The 26,127-nt window shown below is 44.0% G+C and overlaps 1 protein-coding gene across 3 annotated transcripts in view; it reads right to left on the bottom strand.

Annotated features, from left to right (window-relative positions):
• The window catches only part of PIKFYVE (phosphoinositide kinase, FYVE-type zinc finger containing), a 583,956-nt gene that overhangs the window by 98,895 nt on the left and 458,934 nt on the right, over positions 1–26,127 (bottom strand). For all 3 annotated transcript variants that reach the window (XM_082260055.1, XM_082260056.1, XM_082260057.1), the window contains one exon: positions 418–594. In XM_082260055.1, the coding sequence (XP_082116181.1) occupies positions 418–594 (177 nt within the window). The remainder of the gene's footprint in view (positions 1–417; positions 595–26,127) is intronic.

Below are 26,127 nucleotides of genomic sequence, written 5' to 3'. Positions count from 1 at the left end.
CTATTTTCCATCCATCTGGAGGATCGGATGAGAACGGACAAGTGGTCCGTTCGCTTCCGATCTCCCCATAGAGGATAGAGGGGATCTGACAGCTTCGTCTCCGCACACAGAGTGGAGACGGAGCCGTCATCCACTTGCTCAGTGGGGATTGGCGGATCAATCCCACACTGAGCAGAACGGACTGAGTCGGGTGGTGCGCCCGTGTGAAAGAGGTCTTAAGCTGCATAATGCTGCTCCATGCTGCTTTTCCATTCCCAGTGACTTGTATGGGGGGAGAAAGAATTCTGACATGAGATAGAGCTTTTTAACATAGGCCGTAAGTTGGCTAGTGTCATAATTCTTCTGAATTCCTTTGGATCCATACATCTAAGTTAGGCCTAAAAGAGTACATAAAATACTGGATATTAGAATCCTCACCTTCTGTTGCATAGAAAGCTGCTCCCGACTTGCCACCTCTTGCTTGCCATGGCACACAATGTGCAAGGGAGCGAATGAAATCTTCCTCACTGCTTCCCAAGATTACTTTGCGCATTCTGTGAAACTCTCCAGCATAATAAATACGGCAATAAAACTTTGCATTAGCATCTGAGAATTCTGAAAATATAAAAACAAAAAAAAGTTACTTATCAAAACAATGCTTTCTTACCCTTCTTCGAAATGTGCAAACCAGAAAGATCCACCATAAAGCCAAAAATGCCCATTAAAGGATGGGTTCACCTCTGGCACTTTTCCACTGCAAGTACCAGCTAGTACCGGCTCGGCTCTACTCAGCCCTGCTTGGCCTGGTTTGCTTTTCCACTGCTGGTACCGCATGGTATAGGGTCGGAACGGTTCGGTACGGTACGGTATAGGTTTGCTTTTCCACTAAAGCAGTACTAAAGTTAAGTGGGTGGGATAACAACGGGGTGGGTGGGATTCTCTGACCAATCAGTGGCTAGTAGTGACTGCATGCAAAGGATTGTGGGATATGGTACCAGTTTGGTACCTGTTGGAACCACAATCGAGTAGGTACTGTTTTTTCAGAGCCGTACCGTACCGTACCGTTCGGTTCCATGCAGTGGAAAAGCAAACCTATACCGTACCGTACCGAACCGTTCCGACCCTATACCATGCGGTACCAGCAGTGGAAAAGCACAAAAGGGTGCCGTACCGGTACGGTTCCATGCAGTGGAAAAGCGCCTCTCTTGAACAAGGTGTAACTTAACATGATCAGCAACTCTTAATCCCCCCCCCTTTTCATGTGACCGCGGGTGAGGGTTCCTCTCTCCCCCCTACAACCGCTGTCACATTTTAAAATAGCCACAGTTGGGCAGGGTTTCCGCCCTCAGAGCCGCATCATTTAGAGGGTCTGACTGAAGTCCCATCTGCCACAGATGGACGGACTCGTAGTTTCATAGACTGAGAGCATGCAGATCAGCACGCTCATAGACCATCATACTCCCTCCAGCTTTCAAACTGAAAACCCTACAGGGGTACAGGCAGAAAGCTGCAGGGAGAATATGCAGGAACCAGACACCGAAATTGCGACCCACTAATCACAGTAACAATACTTTAAAAAAAAAAAGCAAAAATATGTGCATTTATTTTTTTTGTTAAAAGTGAATTTATCTTTTAAAGCCAAACTCTAGGATAAGCACTTCTGGTCTAAATACAAGAGTCATGTTTTCTTCCTTGATTCACGGTATGCATCGTGTATTTCGTCCAAATGTGCATAGATTGTTCCTATAATAAAGAACGGTCACTGCTGCTCTCTGCAGGGCGACAGGTATTTTCTTTACACCCTCCTGTAGTTTTCTGCTGGCATCTTGTAATGGGTGGACCTCCATGGCCCCTCCCACAGCTCTGCTCAGGCTATGTACATCAAATGTGATGTCACAGATACGCTTACAAGTGAATACCTCAATTTGAATTTGGTTCACACAAAGTCAATTTATATCCTATGTGGCCATTGAGGAATATATTTAAAAGAAAGTTTGCACATTGTGTGGTACTACTGTGTGGCAGGGCTGCGGATGGTATACAGTATTTGCGTCATCTAGGTTTCCCACTTACATATGAGAGGGCTCCACGATTTGGGTCTGTAATAGAGGAAAAACTGCTTTCTCAAAACTTTGTATATTCTGGTCCTGGTGCCCAGAAGCATTGAAGAGCTTTGTGTGGCAGGACGCCTCCATTCCTAGGTCTAGGTTTTACAATCATTAGATAGCTCATTAGAAGCACATGCCTTGATAGAGTTCAGCTTGCTTTTGGGGAAAGGCTGAATATTGGTTAAATGTGTATCAGCGCTGCCCAAACTAATTGGTGTACAAAGTGGAATAAAATAAAGTGCCAAGTGTTAGTGCAAAGTATGCTGTGCAAAATTCCAATAATAAACCAAATGATTAAATAGGTGGTGAAAATTTGCAATCATACGCTGCTGCTGATTAAAAGGGGAGTATCCCATTAAAAGACAAACAATGTGTGAATCAGCACTGCTATAAATATATAGATCCAAAAAGCTATGATTCCAAATACCAAAATAGTTCATAAAAATCAATCCATTAAGAAAATTAGATAAAGTTCATGTGGAGATAGATAGTTCTGATATAAATAAATAATGAAGAACAATTGAAAAACAAGGTGCAAGTACCGACAGTGTGGTGAACGGCGCCACAGCGAGCTTTCCAATCACTGGATATGACGTCAGACGCTGATTTCCCGCTTTACGCGTTTCACCCTCCCACTGGGCATCTTCTGAGGCGCTTCAGAAGACGCCCAGTGGGAGGAGTAAAACGCGTAAAGCGGAAAATCAGCGTCTGACTTCATATCCGGTGGTTGGAACGTGCGCCGCGGCGGCGTTCCCCACACTGTCGATACTTGCTGACCACCTTGTTTTTCACTGTAAGTGAATTGTTTTACTTTTTGTAAATAAAAATGGTTTTACACTATGGAGATCCCCTTCTAATTGCATAGTCCGCATACTTGGGAGCTACAGCCTGCCAATCTCTCCTTCACTAAGATGGGCATATGAATAAGGAAAAGGCTATATACAGATCCTCTACGCTGCATCATATTTATGCACAACTTCTTCATCTGTCTGGTGAGTGGGGAAACGAGAGGGGAGCACAGTGTGATCACATATTTATTTACCTTTAGCACAAGCACTTCAATCAACTTTAGCCACTGTTTTACTTATTTATATGAACTTCATTATTTATTTATATAAGGACTATCTATCTCCACATGAACTTTATTTAACCAATTTTCTTCATGGATTGATTTTTATGAACTATTTTGGTATTTGGAATCATAGCTTTTTGGATCTATATATTTATTTTATAGCAGCGCTGATTCACACATTGTCTTTTAAAGGCTGAATTCTGACAGGTTGCTAAGAAAAAGTACATGTGCTATTTGGGACCATCTTGTGCCTATGTAAAAATGAAAAAGTTCCTCAAAAGAACAAACTGCCAACACAGACATGTCTGATTTGAGGTAACAGTTTACCAAAAAGTCCACCTTACGCGTGAGATCCCCGAACAGGTAAATTCCAAATTGGTTTAAAGGGAGGTTTTTAAAAAAATCAAAAGTCCTAGATTCAGATCCCAGGGCGACACGGGAGGTCAGAGTGGGGAATTAACATAAGACAACTAATTGTATAAAGGTCTTGACAAGTGATTGTAAAGCCAAGTGAATGTAAAGCCAAAACCTTTCTGGAACAGAATGGATAAGGCAGCAACCTGTCCCTTTAGAGTACTAAAAGCCAGATGCTGGTCCAGACCAAACTGCAGGAATATTTCTGAAAGTTGAGGTGCCTACTGTGCAAGTTTCCATTTAATGTATATCTGGAACAGATGTTTTTAAATTATTATATTCCTTCCCAACTGCATAGCTGTTAAATCTATATTTACGGTAAATATAAATGCTACTATGCACTGAAAGTTCTCATATTTATCTGCAAGCAAATTATGCATTCATGGTTAGCTTTGCAAGAGAACAATGAAGTACTTTTATCAAATTTATGTAATTCAATCTCTTATGAGAATATATGGTATTGAAAACATTAGCATTACTTCTAGCATGTCACTGCCATTTTTGTGGCACGAAGCATGCTGCTTTCTTTACAATAAAGTTGTCACATTTTGCCTGAAATCTTTTCAGTTATTGTTCAACCAGTTAGGACATACTGTAAATTTTCCAAGCATATTATTCAGGGCTTTGAGGTTTTTGACCAATTCTAGCTTCCTCAAAACAGACATAAGCAGTTCTTATTTATTCAACTTTTCAGTAACTTACAGAGCAATTTTTCTCTCAATCAACATTGACATTTTTTATACTGGCTTTTTTAAACATTTTTGATAAAAGTAAGCACAGCATGTCAGTAGTAAAGAATATACTTCTGAATGACCATGGAGGTGAGATTTAAAAAGAATTAGAGTATCAGTCAATATCACATACCCAACAAAAGAAGACAGTGCGCCACCTTACAATTCCAAAACGGAAAAACGGAACTAAAAAAACCAACCAACAGAACCATGCACATATTCGTCAGCACACCATGGATCGCCAAATGTCATCCAACGCTTTTATTGCAGAAAGTTCACAAAAGGACTAAGTGAAACATTTCAGAGCTGTGCAGGGCCTTAATTAACCTCCCTGGCAGTATTCCCAAGTGTGGCTCGGGGTGGAACTTCAGTACCATTAGCGGTAACCCCAAGCCACACTCGGGGTATTGCCAGGGAGAAATCGCTGGATCCTGAAAGAGGTTACTTATCTTGTCCCCGAGATCCCGCGATGTATTCCGGCAGTGTATGGCAGCCGGATCTTCCGCCTAATGCTGTGTGCCCCGGCTTCAGTTGCCTGCGAGCGTCGCGTTGCAGGGGGGTGGAACCGGCGGCAAATTCAAAAAGTAAAACACACAAACACACTGATAAATTACTAAATAAAATAAATAGTTTGCTCCAGTGCCCTTGCCTGCAGTTTTACTTTACTTTGTGTATATATATATATATATATATAAGCACAAACACACACATTTATATGTATATACACTTTAACTTATTTATAGTTATTATATTATAATTTATGATTTTGTGTTTCAAACTTTATCATACCCAAAATGTTATAAAGAAGAACGCACAGTAAAAAAAAAAAAAAAAAATGTAAATAGTTTGGTTTGGGCTGCTCGTCCTTAAGAATTACATGCAAAAATCGGATTTTTGTAAGATCTTACCGTAAAATCCTTTTCTCTTAGCTCATTGACAGACGTAGTCTTCTTAATTCACAAGAACTGGGTTATGCTGCCCTCTACAGGAGTAGGACTAGGCAGAAAGAAAAAACGTTCTGGCTCCACCCTAGGGGCAGTCCCAGAGGGTATATCCTCTTCCTGTCTGCTACAGAGAATCAGTTCTGTCACAAAGCAGCAACAGAGAATTTAACCCAACCCAACTCAATGATAGAGGGGCGGGTACTACGTCTGTCAATGAGCTAAGAGAAAAGGATTTTACGGTAAGATCTTACAAAAATCCAATTTTCTCTGTCGCTCATTGACAGACGTAGTCTTCTTGATTCACAAGAACTGGGACATCCAGAAGCAGTGCCACAAATGAGGGGTGGGATTGACAGAAATCAAAATCCAATCTAGAAGGCCCAACCGGAGCCAACCAGAAGTATCAAAGGGCTCATCGAGTAAACGGATGAGACCTACCCCACAAATCCTCGAGGTAGACCAACAGTCTCCTCAAACAGTGGCCTGCAGGAACCTTGCGGCCAGAAGAGGCATCTGACGATGCCATCACATAAACCTTATACAATATTGTAAAGGTATGAACCGACGACTAAACAGTCGCCTAGAAAACCTGAACCACTGACGCCTGATGGCGGAAGGTCCAGGAAACTCTAAGCGCCCGAGTAGAATGCGCCTTAACAGGGAACGGGGGATCCCGACCCTTAGATAAAATAAGCCTATACCACCGTCTGTCTGATCCATCTAGAGATGGTCGCAGCAGAACAGGCAACCCCTTCTTAGGGCCATCCGTGATCACAAACAGTGAATCCGTCTTACAAATTGAATCCGTAGTATTCAAATATATCCTGATCGCCCGAACTACATCCAAGGAATGCCATGCAAATTCTCGAGGATGATTGGGCTAAGGACATAGGAAGGACAATACACTGTCCTCATTCAATGAAACTTTGAAACCACCTTAGGAAGGAAGGATGGATTCGGATGAAGAAAAACCTTATCCCTATGAACCACCAGATCTGGGGAACAACAGGATAATGCAGCCAGTTCTGACACCCTGCGTGCAGAAGTGATAGCCACCAAGAAGACCACCTTCTGGGATAAAGTAAGCAAGGGAATCTCCCTGATATTTTCAAAGGGAGGTGTCTGAAGAACCGACAGCACCAAATTAAGATCCCAGGATGGTAACGGTGCGTGCACTGGCGGAGCCAGGTGTCGCACCCCCTGGATGAAATTCCGCACCAAGGAATGAGTAGACAAAGGCTTCTGAAAGAAGATAGCAAATGCTGAAACCAGACCCTTGATAACACTCAAGGCCAGCTTCTGCTCAACTCCCTGTTGCAGAAAAGCCAATATTCGGGCTACCGAATAAAGATGTAGATGGAACCCAAGGGATTCACACCACACAATATAAGACTTCCATGTACGATGATAATCTTTCTGGAAGTCGCTTTCCTAGTTTTAACTAGAGTAGGAATAACTGAAGCTGACAATCCCTTGTCCTTCAGCACCTGGGTCTCAATAACCAGGCCGTTTAAAACCAGCGATCGTAAAGCAGGATGGAAGATCGGTCCCTGAGACAGTAGATCCTCCCTGAGATGAAGTCTCCACGGGACGTCCGCCACCAGTCTGACCAAGTCGGCGTATCAAGCTCAACGAGGCCAGTCCGGAGCTGCCAGGATTACTGGAATTCCTTCCTCCTCTATCCTGCGAAGAAGTCTTGGCAGTAACCCAAGAGGAGGGAAGGCATACATTAGCTGGTATTGCCCCCACGGGGTGACCAGTGCGTCTGCGGTCTCTGCTAGAGGATCGCGGGAGCGAGCCACGAATCTCTGTACTTTTCTGTTGAATCGTGATGCCAACAGATCCACATCCGGGGTGCCCCAACGTAGGCACAACTGGTGGAAAACTTCTGGATGGAGGGACCATTCCCCCTGATCCGGAGTCTGACGGCTGAGATAATCTGCCTGCCAATTTTCCACCCCCGGAATGAACACCGCAGAGATAGCTGGAACAAATCATTCCGCCCAGCGAAGAATGCAAGACACTTCTTTGACCGCTCGGACACTCTTGGTGCCCCCCTGGTGATTGACATAAGCCACGGCCGTGGCGTTGTCCAACTGGATCCGAACCGGGCTGCCCTGGAGCTGCTCGGTCCAGTGAATCAGACAAAGTCTGATCGCTCTCAGTTCCAATACATTTATCGGTAACCTGGATTCTTCCGGGGACCAAAGTCCCTGAACGGATAACTGACCGAGAATTCCTCCCCATCCGGATAGGCTGGCATCCGTGGTCACTATCGTCCAATATATTGGCAGAAATGACTTTCCCTGGCTGAGCATCGGAGACCGAAGCCACCAGACCAGAGACTCTCTGGTCTGTTTGCTCAATTGGATCCGATAGTCCAGGGACTCCGGATTCCGATTCCATCTGAGAAGAATCTCTTGCTGAAGAATTCGGGTATGGGACTGGGCAAATGGGACTGCTTCGAAGGAAGCCACCATCAACCCCAGAACCCTCATGCAAGTCCGAAGGGAAGACCAGCTGTTGGATAGTAACAACTGGACTGCTGATTGAATCTTCCGGAGTTTCCCTACCGGAAGGAAAACTCTTGTCCTGACTGTGTCTAGAATTAGACCCAGATATTCGAGCCTCTGGGTGGGAACCAGAAATGACTTTTGCTGGTTCACCAGCCACCCGAATTCCTGTAAAGAAATGATAGTAATTTCTATGTTTTGTAGCAGGGTCTGAGGAGACTCTGCATGAAGCAGGAGATCGTCTAGGTAACCTAGAATCGATATGCCTCTTTGGCGCAGTAGTGCCAACATTGGGGCCAACACCTTCGTGAAGACCCGAGGAGCCGTGGCGAGACTGAAAGGTAACGCCACAAATGGATAGTGGTTCTCTTCTACGGAAAAGCAGAGAAACCGCTGATGTCCTGCGAAAATGGGAATGTGAAGATAGGCGTCCTTGATGTCTATGGACGCTAGGACATCCCCTGGATGCAGGAAGGCTGCTACTGTGCGAATGGATTCCATCTTGAATTTCCTTATGTTGAGAAAGGAATTGAGTGCCCTTAAGTCCAGAATTGGACGCACTTTGCCCTCTTTCCTGGGTATTGTAAATAGGTTTGAATAAAACCCTAGAAAACGTTCTGTCCAAGGAATGTGGACTACCACTCCTTGTTGTAGTAAATCCGTGACTGCTCTCCGCAGATCTTCTAAACGATCCGGGGATAGTCAGATATTGGAAGGGAAGAATCGCGCCGGTGGGAGAGATCGAAACTCGATCTTGTACCCTGACCTTATGACTTCGCAAACCCACTTGTCCGGGATTCTGGAAAGCCATGGATCCGGGAACCGGCGAAGACGTCCCCCCACCCCAATTATGGGTGGGGGCGCACCTTCAGGCTTTGGACGATTTATCTTCAGGTCTGGAGGGGGCGGGCTTTTGCTTGCCCGACCAACGTCCCCTGAAGCCTCCTGAAGGAGCTTTGGAGGACTTCATTTTTTCACCCGCGGGACGAAAAAACTTTTTTGTGAGCAGAGAAAGAAGGCCCTCGTCTTTGACGAGTTCCTTTACCCTTAACATTTTGCGGTAAAAAGGTGCTCTTTCCACCCGTGAGATCCTTAATGATCTCATCTAAGTTGGCTCCAAATAGACGCTCTCCTAAAAAGGGGATATTAGCTAATGCTTTTTTGGAACCTTGGTCGGCTAACCAACCTTTTAGCCACAATGTACGCCTGAGAACCACTGCTGAAACTGATGCTCGCGCCAATAATGGAGTGGCGTCTAACGCCGCATCACACACAAACTGTAACCCCTGTATCATTTGTTCCAACAAATCTGATACCGCCTGAGGGACCTCTTCTAAGTCCCGGCGTAACCACTTGGTCCATTCAGTTACAGTCTGTGAAACCAGCCCAATAGCAATTATTGGTCTGAAAGCTGATCCAATCAAGGAAAACATGGTGCGAGACATAGCTTCTATCTTGCGATCCACTGGATCTTTAAAAGATGGAGCGTCTTCTAAAGGAATAACCGTGGCTTTATTCAATCTAGCAATTGGTGAATCCACCACAGGTGGTTCTGTCCATTTCTTAATGAGGGTTTCCTCAACGGATAACGCCTGTTAATGCGTTTAGAAATAGCAGAGGTGCGTTTTGGCAGACTCCATTCTTCTTTGATTGGATTGCCAAAACATTTGGGCAATGGAAAAACCTTCGCCATTTTTCATGCGTTTTTTAGTCCCAAAAGGGATTTCAGTTTCAGCTATTTCCGACGGAATACCCTGTAATCTTAAGGTTTCTTGAACAGATACAATGAGTGCGTTTACCAACGCTTCCTCTCGGGCTATGGCTGATGCCGAAACATCCTCCTCACTGTCTGAAGAGACAGTACCCGAGACACCAATCCCAGATGAAGTACCTGCAACTGCAGAAATAGGCTCAGAGTCTGAATCCGAAGTTTCAGATAAGGGGTTAGGCGGGGGTCGCTTTCTTGCGCCCTGTCCCTGACAAGCCACTTCCACCCGGGACACAAGTTTCCATAATAGCTGACAATGATTCAACCGTCAGTGGGGTGCTGGAGGATCCTGCAGACACCTCGAGGGGATCCGGTGGAGATACATGAGTGGCAGGGTCCATGTTAATTCAGGACACCTCTGCCAGAAAAAACAAAAAACTTTCTTTTTTTTTTTTTTAAATAAAAAAATACCTCTTTTTTTTTTTTTTATGTGTCTCCCCCTAGCGCAATAGCGCCCCTCAGAGTACCTGCTTCTCGATCCCCACAGAGAGAGAGAGGGACCCCCAAGGCTCACCACCCGATGCAGAGAAGTTTCCAACCAACTGCAGTCAGCGTCTGTCTTTTACAGACTGGAAAGAGCTGTGTTTGTTTTCCCGGGTAGAAGGACGTGGCTCCGCCCCCTGTGTACGCCTTCCGGCGTTCCCAACTCTCCACGAGGTAGCTGGGCTCATCAAACATGGCCGCCCCCATACAGGAGACAATAGACTTCAAAAACATGGCGGCTGGCGTGACCTGAGGACATACATGCACCTGGTCTACGGCAAAATGGCGGCGGACCGCCAAAATCGTTTTTCCCAGCAGATCCACCTGCATCTCTGCTACGTGGCGGTTTATCGATCTGCAGGAGGTACACTACAATTAAGGTAGGATTATACCTCCTATGTCTGCTGTAATACTACAGTCTGCTGGGTAGAGTGTTAGCTCTCAAACCAAGTCCACTACCCACCAAACACATACTGTATTTACAAGGGGGACTTTTAGTGTCAGATATATACTGACCATGTATGGAGGGGCCCATAATTCATACTGCCTCATAACGAGGAAAAAAGGGAACGTTTACTCACCATACCGAACCGACAGGCACCCTCTCTTCACAATACCCTCTCCACCGGGGTGGGGGGTTGTGGACCACTCCGGACGCCTCGACTCTGTGGTTCCTGGCGTCCAAGCGAGACTTTTAACTCGCAAGGTCAGTCCCTCCAATGGGACTCCGTCGCGGCCGACCCAGCGCGGAGCTCTGGTCTGCACGCGCTCGTAGGCAGAATCCGGGGTGACCACTGGATCTCAACATCCAGCCCGTCGCCCGGCCCTGCATACTTACTTGAATGTGTCGCGGCCGACCAAGCGCAATGCAATGGTCTGCGCGCGCTCGTAGGCCGGCTGGGGTGACCACTAGTGTCGCCCAGTCCGGCGTTTTTGCTTGAAGATCTCACAGGAAAAAAACACTGGAGAAAACTACCTAAAAAATATTTTTTCTAAAGAAAAAATCTTGCCAGGACCAAAAAGATCCCAGCAAGGAACTTAGGTCCTTACTCCTGACTAGACAGAAAAAAACTGATTCTCTGTAGCAGACAGGAAGAGGATATACCCTCTGGGACTGCCCCTAGGGTGGAGCCAGAACGTTTTTTCTTTCTGCCTAGTCCTACTCCTGTAGAGGGCAGCATAACCCAGTTCTTGTGAATCAAGAAGACTACGTCTGTCAATGAGCGACAGAGAAATAATGGTACCGCTTTCAGCACCTAAAATCTGAAATAATCATACCGCCAGGGAGGTTAAGCATGTGATTACCTGCCTGACCAAGTGGTCTTGTGTGGCTCTGAAATGTTGCACTTGGTTCCTTGTGATATGATTTCTGCATTAAAAGCGTCGAACAACGTTTGACAATGCATGGTGTGCTTGCGAATATGTTCAGCTGCTCGTTGCTGCAGCACCAGCTACTGACAAGCCCATATTCAGGAACGCGTGCAATAGAGTTATTGACATTACAGTGTCATACCCAGGTACACCAATCTGTAAAGATGGGTCCAGAGATGAGTTTTTAAGGTTCAGAATATGACCTAAGCTCTGCAGAGCCTGTACTGTCCACTGGATGTTGGCTAATAGGGTCCTTTAACAGGGAGCTTGTTTAAGTGGCAATATCAATTGCCCACTGCAACATGGAGATAGAATTGAGTCGTCAAACCATTAGAATGTGTAGGTAGGCATCCTAGATGTCTACATAGGCCAGAAAATCTCCAGACGGGAGGGAGACAATGACCGACCGGGCATTTCCCATGCAAAACGCTTGAACCCTTAGGAACAAATTAAGGATTTTTACACTCAACAATTGGCTGAACACCTCCTTTATGTTTGGGAAATCATAAAGAGGTTTAAGTAGAAAGCCTAAAAGTACTCTCCTGTTAGTACAGTGTTAAAGACCCATTGATCTAAGAGATGTTGGAAAGCAGCAAGTAGATCCACCCACCATGATGGGGAAATATGTTGAAAAAACTTAAAGCAAGGGAGGAGGTAAGATGTGAAGCTCTAGTTTATAGCCCCTAGAAACACTCTGGACCAAGGCATCTGACATTTTCAGAAACCTGAAGGCTGACAGTTGTTCACCTATTTTGAGAAGTGAGGGCACCTCCTCACTGTAAAGAGACCTTGGCATTACCCCTGGCTTGTTTGGAAGGCCATGTCTTTTAATGAAAGTACGTTCCTGTCAGAGTTGGGAAGGAAACGTTTTTAACTTCAGGTGTAGAAGACCTACTGGTAGATGTGAAAAGCCTCTCTCTTTTAGGTGAGGAGGGTACTCATACCCCCATAATCTCCTTGACACAAATCCAAGAAGAGCAAGCAGGCATTTGCCCTCAAAGGGTAACAATTCAAAACAAATCTTGCAGGGGAATTTTACTGACCAGCATTTAGGCCAAAGGATCCTGGAATGTGCACAGAGGAAATGTTCAACCTGTAAATATGGCTAGGGGTATCCACCAGTACATTCAAGCAGTAGCAGAAGGGTATATGCAAAAAGTCTAGCAGACCATGAACAAAAGTATCTGTTAATAGCGTTAGGATTCTGTACCATAAATTTTGGCCAGATAGAGAAGGATGGACGAACTGCCATATAAAAAAAAACCAAAAAAACAAAAACACAGGATTATCCTCCACAGGAGCTGCAAGGGTAATAAATGGCTAGGCCCAAAAGAAATCTCACATTTCCTAAGGAAATTTCCCTCAATGGAATATTGAATGAAAAAAAAAACACTTCAGGTGAAGATGGTGTCCTTAGAAGACAGGCTTAAACAGCATGATAACCAAGAATGTCTTAGCTGGTGTAGAGAATTTTAAAGATATCGAGTACTTTTAATCAGAGACAAAGGAGTGGCTAAAGAAGTACATTAAGGTCATGGAGTGGCCTAGTGAGTCTGCAGACCTTATTCCTATAGAAAAGTTATGGAGGGAGCTGAAACTTAGAGTTGCCAATAGACAGTCAAGAAACTAAGGATTTAAAGAAAGAAGATCTGTAAAGAAGAGTGAACCAAAATCCCTCCTGGAGAGGTGTGCAAACCTGGTCACCAACTACAAGAAACATATTACCTCTGTGCAAACAAGGGTTTCTCCACCAAGTACCAAGTCATGTTTTGCTTGGGATCAAATACTTATTTGATTCACTGAACTAAACTTCATTTATAGCATTTGTTTTAGGGGTTTTTTTTTTCTGGATTGTTGGTTGATATTCTGTCTCTATTATTTAAAATACACCCATCATAAAAATTATAGACCCTTCATTTCTTAGTAAGGGGGCAAACTTACAAAATCTGGAGGGGATCAAATAATTATTTTACCCAATGTGTATGAATACAGTGCCTTAAAAATACATTCATACTCCTTGAAATTGTCCACATTTTGTCAGGTTACAAACAAAACTGTAAATGTATTTTATTGGGATTTTATGTGATAAAGCAAAAATAATTGTGGTGGAAGGAAAAGAATAATTGGTTTCCAAAACATTTTACAAACATCTGAGAAGTGTGGCGTGCATTTCTATTCAGCTCCCCCTGAGTCAATACTTTGCAGAACTACCTTTCATTGCAATTACAGATGAAAGTCTTTTTGGGTATGTCTCCACCAGCTTTGGACATCTAGAGTGAAATATTTGCCCATTCTTCTTTGCAAAACAGCTCAAGCTTTTGTGAGATTGGATGGAGAGCTTTGAACAGCAATTTTCAAATCGTGCCACAGATTCTCAATTGGATTTCAGTATGGACTTTGACTGGGCCATTCTAACCCATGAATATACTATGATCTAAACAATTTCACTGTAGCTATGGCTGTATGTTTAGGGGCATTGTCTTGCTGGAAGGTGAACCTCCGCCCAGTCTGAAGTTTTTTGCAGACTCCTAACAGGTTTTCTTATAAGACTGCCCTGTTTTTGGCTCCATCCATCGTCCCATCAACTCTGACCAGCTTCCCTGTCCCTGCTGAATAAAAGCATCCTCACAACATGATGTTTCCACCATTATGTTTCACAGTGTTAAGTTTTCTGCCACACAGAGTTTTGCTTTTAGGCCAAAAAGTTCAATTTTGGGATCATCTGACCAGATTACTTTTGCCATATGTTTGCTGTGTCCTGCACATGGCTTCTCGCAAACTGAAATTGGGACTTGTTATGGCATTCTTTTAACAATGATGACTTTCTTATTGCCACTCTTTTATAAAGCCCAGATTTGTGGAGTGCACGACTAATAGTTGTCCTGTGGACAGATTCTCCCACTTGAGCTGTGGATCTCTGCAGCTCCTCCAGAGTTAAAATGGGCCTCTTGGCGGCCTCTCTGATTAATGCGTTTCTTGCCAGGCCTGTCAGTTTAGGTGGATGGCCATGTCTTGGTAGGTTTGCAAATGTCCCATATTCTTTCCATTTTCAAATGATGGATTGAACAGTGCTCTGTGAGATGCTCAAAGCTTGGGAGATTTTTTTTTTATAACCTAAACCTGCTGTGAACTTCTCCACAACTTTATCCCTGACCTGTCTGGTGTGTTCCTTGGCTTTCATGATGCTGTTTGTTTACCAAGGTTCTCTAACAAACCTCTGAGGGCTTCACAGAACATCTGTATTTATACTGAGAATAAATTACACACAGGTAGACTATTTACAAATTAGGTGACTTCTGAAGGCAATTGATTCCACTAGATTTTAGTTAGGGATATCAGAGTAAAGGGGGCTGAATACAAATGCGCGCCACACATTTCAGATATTTGTAAAAAAATTTGAAAACAATTTATCATTTCCTTCCACTTCACAATTATGTGCCACTTTGTGTTGGTTGTAACATGACAAAAAGGGGAACATTTTAAGAGGTTATATATATATATATATATATATATATATATATATATATATATATATATATATATACACACACACACACACACACACACACGCGCGCACAGTATCTCACAAATGTGAGTACACCCCTCACATTTTTGTAAATATTTTATTATAGCTTTTCATGTAACACTACTGAAGAAATTACATTTTGCTACAATGTAAAGTAGTGAGTGTACAGCTTGTGTAACAGTGAAAAATTAGTTGTCCCCTCAAAAAAAAACCTCTTGGGCCCAGAGTATCAATATTGTGTGGCCAATAATTTTCCAGCACTGCCTTATCCCTCTTGGGCATGGAGTTAACCAGAGCTTCACAGGTTGCTACTGGAGTCCTCTTCCACTCCTCCATGACGACATCATGGAGCTGGTGGATCTTAGAGACCTTGCGCCCCTCCACCTTCCATTTGAGGATGCCCCACAGATGCTTAATAAGGTTTAGGTCAGGAGACATGCTAGACCAGTCCATCACCTTTACTCTCAGCTTCTTTAGCAAGGCAGTGGTCATCCTAGAGGGATTTTATTAGGGGTCGTTATGTTGGAATACTGCCCTGCCCTGCAGCCCAGTCTCTGAAGGGAGGGGGATCATGCTCTGCTTCAGTATGTCACAGTGCATGTTGCCATTTATGGTTTCCTCAATGAACTGTAGCTCCCCAGTGCCGGTGGCGCTCATGCAGCCCCAGATCATGACACTCCCATCACCATGCTTGACTGTATGCAAGACACACTTGTCTTCGTACTCCTCACCTGGTTGCTGCCACACACGCTTGACACCATCTGAACCAAATACGTTTATCTTGGTCTCATCCGACCACAGGACATGGTTCCAGTAATCCATGTCCTTAGTCTGCTTGTCTTCAGCAAACTGTTTGCAGGCTTTCTTGTGCATCATCTTTAGAATAGGCTTCCTTCTGGGATGACAGCCATGCAGACCAATTTGATGCAGTGTGCGGCATATGGTCTGAGCACTGACAGGCTGACCCCCCCCCCCCCCTTAAACCTCTGCAGCAATGCTGGCAGCATTCATATGTCTATTTCCCAAAGACAACCTCTGGATATGACGCTGAGCATGTGCACTCTTCTTCTTTGGTCGACCATGGTGAGGCCTGTTCTGAGAGAAACCTGTCCTGTTAAAACACTGTATGGTCTTGGCCACCATGCTGCAGCTCAGTTTCAAGGTCTTGGCAATCTTCTTATAGCCTAGGCCATCTTTATGTAGAGCAAACATTTTTTTCAGATCCTTTAGAGAGTTCTTTGCCATGAGGTGTCATGCTGAACTTCCAATGACCAGTATGAAAGCGTGAGAGGGATAACACCAAATTTAACACAGCTGCTCCCCATTCACACCTGAAACCCTGTAACACTAATGAGTTACATGAAACCGGGGAAGGAAAGTGGCTAATTGGGCCCAATTTGGACATTTTCACTTAGGAATGTACTCACTTTTGTTGCCAGCGGTTTAGACATTAATGGCTATGTGTTGAGTTCTTTTGAAGGGACAGCAAATTTACACTGTTATACAAGCTGTACACATTACTTTATATTGTAGCAAAGTGTAATTTGTTCAGTGTTGTCACATGAAAAGATATAATAAAATATTTACAAAAATGTAAGGGGTGTACTCACTTTTGTGAGATCCTCGGTGTGTGTGTATATATATATATATATATATATATATATATATATATATATATATATATAACATAAACACACATATATATGTATGTGTGAGCTTTCTGGTGCACACCCTAATGCAATAGGCTGCTCACACCAATGATATGGAGGTCCGCTATGTCTTTTTTCAATTGGTTAAACTAGATGGATTTGTGTCTTTTTTCAACCAACTCATGCAACTATGCATAAACAGGGAAAATGTTTTCTGGCAAAGGAAAAAAAAAAAAAAAAAACAGCCTCTTCTACTTATTAACCCTACCTTCTAGAAACGTTTTTTTTTTTTTTTGTGGCTTGACTATGTAGTGAGGCACTGAGTGAACCAGCTTTATTTCCATTACTGTTTACTTGTTCCAGGTAATGAAGCTAGGGGTAATATGAGGCAAGAGTATAGGCTAAAAAAAAAGCCAGCAATTGCAGTGTTCATATTTTTTCCTTACAGGTTAACTTTATAACAAAATGTGTTTCTGAAATAACTTTAACCGTTAGGGACATAATGGCAATTAAATGTAATGCTCAAACATGTTTTGTGATACAGGAGGCTTGTAATCAATTATCTTTAGAGCATCAGATGTGCTTTTCATCCAGGAAAGGAGTAACCACTTTGAATAAAAAAAAAAAAAATACTTAGCACTAAATTGTATACAACTATAATTACTGTTTTTATGATTCTGAAAGCTTGACTTGTTCTCTTCTGCTGTCAAACAATATTTGCTACAAGCAATTTGCTGCATATGTTCAGAAGTATTAAGTTGTAAACTAATATGATGCAGAACGATACCTAAAGTAAAATGGGATTTTAGTACTTACCATAAAATCCATTTCTCTGAGTTCATTGATGGACACAGCACTCCATAAATCCTAACTAGTGGGTTATACCGTGTTTCCCCGAAAATAAGACCGGGTCTTATATTAATTTTGGCTACAAAAAACACACTAGGGCTCATTTTCAGGGGATGTCTTATTTATTTACGGTATGTACAATAATTTACATTTATTCAAAAATAGTCATTTTGTCAAATTTCCTGTGTCCCCTGTCTTCTCTCCCCCTGTCAGCTCAGGAGTCAGCATTAGAACATTCTGTAATCCCAAAAATAAATCCAGGTCAAAATTAGTATTGTAAAAAGATTATAGAATGTGCAGTGTGTCTCCTTTTGTACGTTTATAGTAGAAAATACCCTATTTACAGCACCGTTGGGTGCTCACATGACCCACCAGAGCTCTTCTTCCCAGCTTTGAGCACTGCAGAGTAAGGGGCCGCTGACATCAACCGGGAGGAGAGCAGAAGATCTACGGCAGGTCATGTGAGCACCCAGCAGCACTGTAAATAAGGTATATTCCACAATAAAGTTACAAAAAGGAGACACGCTGCACATTATATAATCTTTTTACAAAACGGATTGCATGTTTTTACAACGACTTTAGCTAGGGCTTATTTTCGGGGTAGGGCTTATATTGCAGCCATCCCCAAAATTAAAGTTAGGTCTTATTTTCAGGGTAGGGCTTATTTTCAGGGAAACAGGGTATTGCCTCCTCCAGGTGTAAGACTTGGCAGAACAAAAAACACCTGGCTAAGCCCATGGGCCATCCTCAGCTGGTATACAACTCTCCCTCTCTGCTCTAGGTAATCAGTTTAGTAGCAAGCAGTATTAGAAGTATCAGAACTCCATAGAGGGGTGGGTGCTGTGTCCGTCAAACTCAGAGAAATTGATTTTACGGTAAGTACAAAATCCAATTTTCTCTTTCGTTTATCGACAGACACAGTGCTCCATAAATCATAACTAGTGGGACGTCTAAAACCAGTGCCAAAAGGAAAATGAGGGGTGGGGAAAATAACTCAAGGCAAAACATAACAGCCCTTAACCAGGACACAGGAGCCTTAACCGGGTCACAGGAGCCCTGTCTGGAAAAAAAAGAAAAAAACACCCCTCAAGAGGGAACAGCCCTTCTTACACAGTAGCCTGCAAAACTTTGCGGCCAAAAGAAGCATCTGCAGATGCCAAAGTATCTACCTGATAGAATTTTGTAAAGGTATACACTGTCGACCAAGTGCCCGCCTTGCAAAATTTGCGATATTGAAGCATGATGACATAAGGGACAAGAAGAATGCACCGTGAGAGGGAAAGGTGTAACCTGACCTTTAATGGAATAGGTCTATCTGATTCATCTGGAGATGGTAGCCGAAGAAGCGGCCAGCCCTATTCTTGGTCTGTCTGTAACCACAAAAAAGCGAGTCTGACCTCCGAAAAGACTCAGTAGCTGCCAGATACACCCACATCGCACAAACCACATCCAAGGTATGCAGGGCAAATTCCTTGGGATGAGTCGGCTTAGGACACAAGGAAGGCAACACAATGAACTCATTCAAATGGAAGTCAGAGAAAACTTTGGGCAGGAATGATGGACAGGGACAAAAAAAAAAACACTTTATCCCTATGGACCACTAAATAGGGACTGCGACAGGATAATGCCACCAATTCCGATACTCTGCAGGCCGAGGTAATAGCCACCCAAAATGTGTCACCTTCTGGGATAACGTAGACAAGGGAATCTCCCAAATATTTTCAAATGGAGGTTTCCGGAGAACCGAAAGTACTAAATTTAAATCCCATGGTGGCAAAGAGACCGTACGGGTGGAGCCACATGATGAACCCCCCCTGAATGAAGGTACAAACTAAAGAGTGCGTGGCTAGGAGTCGCTGAAAGAAGATTGCCAGGGCAGACACCTGGCCCTTGATGGTACTCAACGCCCTGTTGAAGAAATGTTAAGATCCGAGCCACTGAAAAGGACTAAGGATGAGTGCCAATCGACTCACCCCAAGAATTTTACGCTTTCCACGTAAGATGGTATATCTTGCTGGAAGACTACTCCCTCGCCTTCACCATAGTAGGGATCACTGATCCAGACAAACCTCTATCCCTCAGTACCTGGCTTTCAATAGCTAAACCATTAAAACCCTGATGTTTGTGCATAGGAAGGACCACCCTGGTCAGAAATAGAATCAGACCTAAGTAAATCAATTCCCTGGACAGGGATAGGGGCAACCTTAGGTAGTTCAGACATCACCTGAACCTTTGCAGGAATTAAATCCGCACAAGGAGACTCAGGCTCTAAAAAAAAAAACCTGAAAAGGACAAGCTTTGTCCCCCTTTCTGGATACCCCCCAAAAGAATAATTTCATGGATCTTTCTTGACGCTCACTGAAGAAGTCCACGGGGCCGGAAACCAGCAAAGATTGCCCCCCCTACCCTAATAATGGGTGAGGGCAGACCATCATGCTGAAGGAGTGTTGTCTGCTGGTCCAGGGAAGCAAGCTCTAGGCTTACCCGACCAAGGTTGCTTGGAACCTCCCATGGAAGATTTGAAGGATCCATTTCCCTTATTCTTCGCCTCAGAAGCACAAAATAATTTTCTATGGGCTGAGAAGGAGGGCCCCCGTCTGTGGCGAGACTAGTTCCCTTTCCTTGACTGTGGCAGGAAGGCACTCTTCCCTCCCATGGTACCCTTAATGGTGTCATCCAGGGTAAGCCCAAAAAAGTGATTGCTTTGAAAGGGCAGATCAAATGAAAGCTTTCTTAGAGGCTTGGTCTGCGGACCAATTCTTAAGCCATAGCACGTGCCTAATCACCACTGCTAAAACATAAAGGTTTGGACAGCACAGGAGCTGTATCCAAAGCTGCATCACAAATAAACTGCAGCCCACTAGTTCCCATTCCTTACAGGAAAACCTGTAAAAATAAGGCACATAAGGAAACACCTTTGGAGAACGATGCAACTTATGCATACCAAACATCACAGCCACGTCTGTGGCTACATCCACAGCATCCTCCATCTTTAAAGTCTCACGCACTGCAGTAATAAGTGTGTCTACCAGCAGCTTTTTATTCGCTGCTGCGACCATGGAGGAATTATCCTCACTATCAGATGGATCAGGGGGTGTGATATTAAGTCCCCTTGGACGGGCCATGTCCAGGGCGGCATCCGGCTCAGAATCAGATGAGACAGACTGAGCAGGGGGAAGGTGAGGGAGGCTTCCTCCTGGGCCCTTGCCCACACGCCACCTCCACCCGGGACACTACCGATCGGAGGAGCGCCGAGAATTAGAACCCAGCATCATCAAGGACGCTATCCTTGTTCATATGTCCCGGGCACAGGAAGAGGAACCTAAGGAGGAAGAGGAACCCAAGGAGGAGCTTTGGCATCCCCACGAGGCTTCAGTTGTCTCCAGCATCTCCCAGACCAAGGGAAAATGGCCCCCGTGACATCATCTGGCTACACAAATATGGCTGCCAGCCGGAGACCACCCAGACTAAAGGAAAATGGTCCCAATGACATCATCTGACTACACAAACATGGCCGCCAATCAGAGACCAGCCAGACTAAGGAAAAATGGCCACCATCAGCTACAAACACTTAAGCATGCAGGATCTTTCCTGCACCCTCTGCAATGGGACCCCCCCTGAAGGTAGGACAAACGTTTAGGGGAGACTCTGCTGTGCACTCTGCACCAGTCTCTAGACTGGGCCCCCCTGCACTATACTCACACTGCAAACAGCAGGGCATGCACCTAGGGGTCTCCTACACTGGGACCCCTCCAGACTACCACGGCTTGACACACACTATCCCAGGAATCTTACAGAGTGAGGCTAGCGGGGGAGACCCCAGGGGTCTCTGCTGCATTCTCTGCCCTGGGACCCCACCAGACTCTAGGTCCAGACGGGGGGGGGGGTGGAATGGGAGTGGTGAAAGCCCAGCTCAGTAAGAAATTTAAGGATGGGAGGAGGAAACCTGCAGGCAGGTCCAACCGTCCAACACTGCGTACCATTCAGCACAGTGCGGTTCCTTGGCTACCTTGGAGACTGTGTGTATTATATTGATGTGTGTTCATTCACACCTGCTTTGTGAGTATAATGTATACTTTTTAAACATTTTAATAAATTTTTAGTGGTAATGCACTAAGTCGTGCGTCCCTTTTCTTTTTGTTGTTGTCTCCTAGTTGGTTTCGGATACCCTTGATCCTGAAGGTGCAGCAAGACCACAAGTCTTGTCCACTCAAGTCTGAAGTATCCCTCTTCCCTCCGTCTTATTTTTCACTCGAGCCCAGGAGAATTGTTCTCTTACTCCTGACTAGACAGATTAAAACAAATTACCTAGAGCAGAGAGGTGGGTTATATACTATTTGAGGACAGCCCATGGGGCGAAGCCATGTGTTTTATGTTCTTCCTAGTCCTACTCTTGGAGGAGGCAATATAACCCACTGGTTATGCTTTATTGTGCGCTGTGTCTGTCGATGAACGAAAGAGAAAGTGCATTTTGGAAGCTCTCTGGGAACTGTTTTAGTTAAAGTGGTTGTAAACCCCATTTGTGAAATTTTACCTGGGAACATATCTGTAGTGTTTACTTATCTCTCTCCAAAGACCTAGGTCCCTGGGTCTTTCTGCTGCTCCATTCTTCCGTTATCAGCATGATAACTTCTGACAAGTTCTCAGATACACAAGATAAAAAGCAGCTGGAAATGTGTCAGGGTGGGTGCATAGCGGTAGATTAGCAGAGAGCTGGTCTATTCACAGCACAGCTCTACAAGTTTCTTCCTTCCTCTGCCTATGTGGGGGGGGGGGTGCCTTTCCACCAATCAGCTGTCATACAGTGTATGCCAAGACTCCACACCCACTGCTGGAACAGGAAGAAAAAATTATAACTCGATGTTCACTTTCTAAACAGTGTAGAAAGCTGAAGGCAGCAGATATACAAATAAAACCTATGTAGGGAGATTTTATTCATCTCGGTGTATAATCTGAGGCTGCTCACTTCACTCAGTATATGTGAGGATATACATATACTTTAACCAATTTACCACCGGAGGATTTTGCGGTCTTACGTCCAGGTCACTTTTTGCGATTCGGCGCTGTGCAAATTTAACTGACAATTGCGCAGGCGTGCGACGCTGTACCCAAACGAAATTTACGTCCTTTTTTTCCCACAAACAGAGCTTTCTTTTGGTGGTATTTGATCACCTGTGCGATTTTTACTTTTTGCACTATAAACAAAAAAAAGAGCGTTTATTTTGAAAAAACAACAATATTTTTAACATTTTTTTTATATGAAATTCCCCCCCCCCCCAACAAATTGTAAAAATCAAATTTTTTTAACATTTTTGGCCAATTTGTTTTCTGCTACCTATGTTTGGTAAAAAAAAAAAAAATCACAATAAGCGTATTTTGATTGGTTTGCACAAAAGTTATTGCGTTTACTAACTAAGGGAAAGATTTCTGTCATTTTTGGTGGGTTTTTTTAACGCGTAATGGCGGCGATCTGTGATTTTTTTTTGCAGGACTGCGACATTTCGGCGGACAGATCGGACCCTTGACTGATATTTTTGACACTTTTGGAGGTACCAGTGACATTTCTATAGTAATCAGTGCTATAAATGTGCACTGTTACTGTAAAAATGACACTGGCAGGGAAGGGGTTAATTTTATTGGAGGGGGAGGGGTTAATGTATGCCTGGTGCTTACTGACGTGTGCGGGGGGAGGTGACTGAGTGACACAAGGACAGATCGCATGTTCAGCTATGCTGAACACTGCAATCTGTCACTCCTTGTCACTTAGGAGATCCGCCCGCTCTGTTTACACAAGCGGGCGGATCTCCAAACTCGATTCCCCGACTATCGGGGAAGAGCAGCGGCGATCGCCGCCGCTCCTCCCCTGGCCAGACTCCTGCTGTGACTGAAAACAACGGGAGCGCGCCTCCGGCAGCACGCGAGCGCCGCCTACAGGGGGAGGAGTCCAGCGACATAGGTCTACGTCGCTGGACGGAATCGAGCCACTTTGCCGCAGTATGGTCAACGTGACCGGTCGGCAAGTGGTTAAGCCCTGTACAGACGTGCTCAATGCCGGCTAAAGAAGAATTGGCCGACGTTCAGCCTGTGAGTATGGCCTCATGTTCAACAGAAGCATGCTAGAAAACCAGAAGCTGACTGGCTCCCGATCAGCGCTCTCAGGCAATAGAGAGCTTTGATCTGAGTGTTCTGGTGGGGGGGCCGTACCCCCGTCAGAACATAACAGCTCAGCAGGGAAGATCGTTGCATTAACTTTGCACAGTTAGTAAAGTGGCTCTGCCTGGAGCTTACAGTTTTGTTCAACCCGCTGTGTTAAAAGGAAAAAAAAAAAAACGTAGCGTTTACCAGGCTTTACAACTACCAAGTGACGTGACTGGCCTAAGGTGATCGATACAAAGATGAAACAAATCCTCCTACCCTCCTACATAAACGGTGTTTATCTGCAGTCTTCCAGTCTCTACATCCAAAGTCCAGAATTTATAAAGCGCTGAAATTACACACTGCAGAGCTCAGGGAGCTCTGGCTGTCAATCAGCTAGAGCACCCTCCCATCACCTTTTTTCTTTTGGTGTCAGGAAAACTTGACAGAAGTGATTCATACTGATAGCAGAAGAACCATGCAGCAAATAGAAATGACACTTATTGCTGTTAAAATAGAACTATAGGCAAAACTTTTTTCTCGTCTTGGATAGAGCAAGGAAGGAAGGATTAGAACATGTCAACTTTTTTTTTTTTTTTCACCATCTGTGTCCCATTGCAGAGATTTCTCTTCACCTCCTGTCCCATAGCCTAACAGTAGTGAGAGGAAATCCTTGGGAACCCTCAGGCCAACAGAACTATTGTCCCCATTGTAAGATTTCCCTTCCATTACTTTTCTGGGGACAACCCAAAATCTGGGATTTACTTTTATTTTCAATGATAATGGTAAACAGGACAAATAGAGGATGAATCCTCTTAACGGGGGAACAGACAGCAATAAAAACAGAGGTGTTCTAAACCGTCTCCCCTCTATCCAAAACAAAAAAAAAAAAAAAGTTTTACCTTTAGTTATACTTTAATTGAAACAAGTACACACTAGAAGGATATGCTTTGTTCATATTTCATGTCTGAGGTTTCTGACCGCTTCAATATTGTACATTTCTATTTCATCAACAAACTGCTTTAGTTCGGTAATTAGGTTTAGTTCTGTGTAAACGGAACAAGTATTCACAAAGCCTTTGGCTTTTTTTGTAGATAAAAAGATTTACAGTAATATTGTTAGAGAATTATCAAGGCATCTAAAGCTATGGCTAGAGGATCCATGGTCCTGGCTACAAACATTAGATAATAAAAAATATCAAATTAAACTCTGCTCCCAGTAAAAAAAAAAAAAAAATTATGTGTAATCAAAACTTCAGGCTCAGTTCACACTTGTGCGATGCAGGAACGCTGCGAATATACAGCGTGTTCCCGCATCGCATCCGCACATCTGGCAGTTCACACTGCCATATGCGATACGCAGGGGCTGTCAATTAAAAGTTAACGACACCCCCAGTTTGATTGCATATCGCAGTGCGATCTGCAAGTACGCACAGAATCGGATCGCACAAGTGTGAACCACTGTGCCATCAGATTTTGATGCGGCTCAAAAAATGCCTCCTGTGCGTCTTTGGTGCGGATGCAGTGCGAATTCAGCCATACAAAGTGTATGGCTGAAATTCGCAACGCACATGAGATGGCATGTAATGAAGGAGCAGTGCGCTCCGAATTACATGCGATCTCCGCAGCCGCACAAGTGTGAACCGGCACTCAAAGTGGAGATCTGCACTCAAAAATATCTGTATACAAGATAATAGAAAAGGGTATAAATATGTTGTGCTACCCCTTTGAAAGGTGATAAAAACATCAAGATATTAAACACACAACAATGTCTAAATGCACAATGACTGGGTGTCCCCATAGAAGGTCCAATGTTGTAGAGCCAACCGAACTGCTCTGAGCTCCAGGATGTTGACGTGGAGCATGGCTTTCATTGGTGTCTACGTTCCGTGAACTGTGAAATAAATTAAACACTTCCCCCCAACCTAAAATAATGGCATCTGTTGTGCTCACTTTCCAGTGATGGAAAAAGGAAAAACCTCCCTATTGTTAGGCTGCAATTTAAATCCACCAAGATAGGGAGCCACTTGCTTGGCTGGACAGAGTAGTAGTAGAGAGAGTAGGTTTGAGGGAAGGCTGATGCCTGTTCCCGGTCGGCAGGATGTTGTGTTGGAGAGCTTTTGAATGAAATTAGGCCTTCAGGAGAAGGTCTTCTTGATATCCTGCGACTGGGATGCCATAAGTTCTGAGAAAGGCAAGAAGAGGTGATAAATGGATTTTTGTAAAATCTTACCGTAAAATCCTTTTCTCTTAAGCTCATTGACAGACGTAGTCCTCCTTGATTAATATCAACTCGGGTTATACTGCCCTCTACAGGAGTAGGACTAGACAGGAAAGAAAACGTTCTGGCCACACCCTAGGGGCAGTCCCAGAGGGTATATCCTCTCACTTCCTGCTACAGCAAATCAGTTATGTCACAAAGCAGTGTTTAGAGAATTTAACCCAACCCAACTCAAAAACAGAGGGGCGGGTACTACGTCTGTCAATGAGCTTAAGAGAAAAGGATTTTACGGTAAGATTTTACAAAATTCTTTTTTCTCTGTCGCTCATTGACAGACGTAGTCCTCCTTGATTAATATCAACTCG

Source organism: Pelophylax lessonae, assembly GCF_965119305.1.
Source record: "Pelophylax lessonae genome assembly, chromosome: 6".
In the NCBI taxonomy this organism is placed as follows: Eukaryota; Metazoa; Chordata; class Amphibia; order Anura; family Ranidae; genus Pelophylax; species Pelophylax lessonae.
The sequence above is the reverse complement of the archived record's forward strand: the minus strand, read 5'-3'. Positions and strand labels throughout refer to the sequence as shown.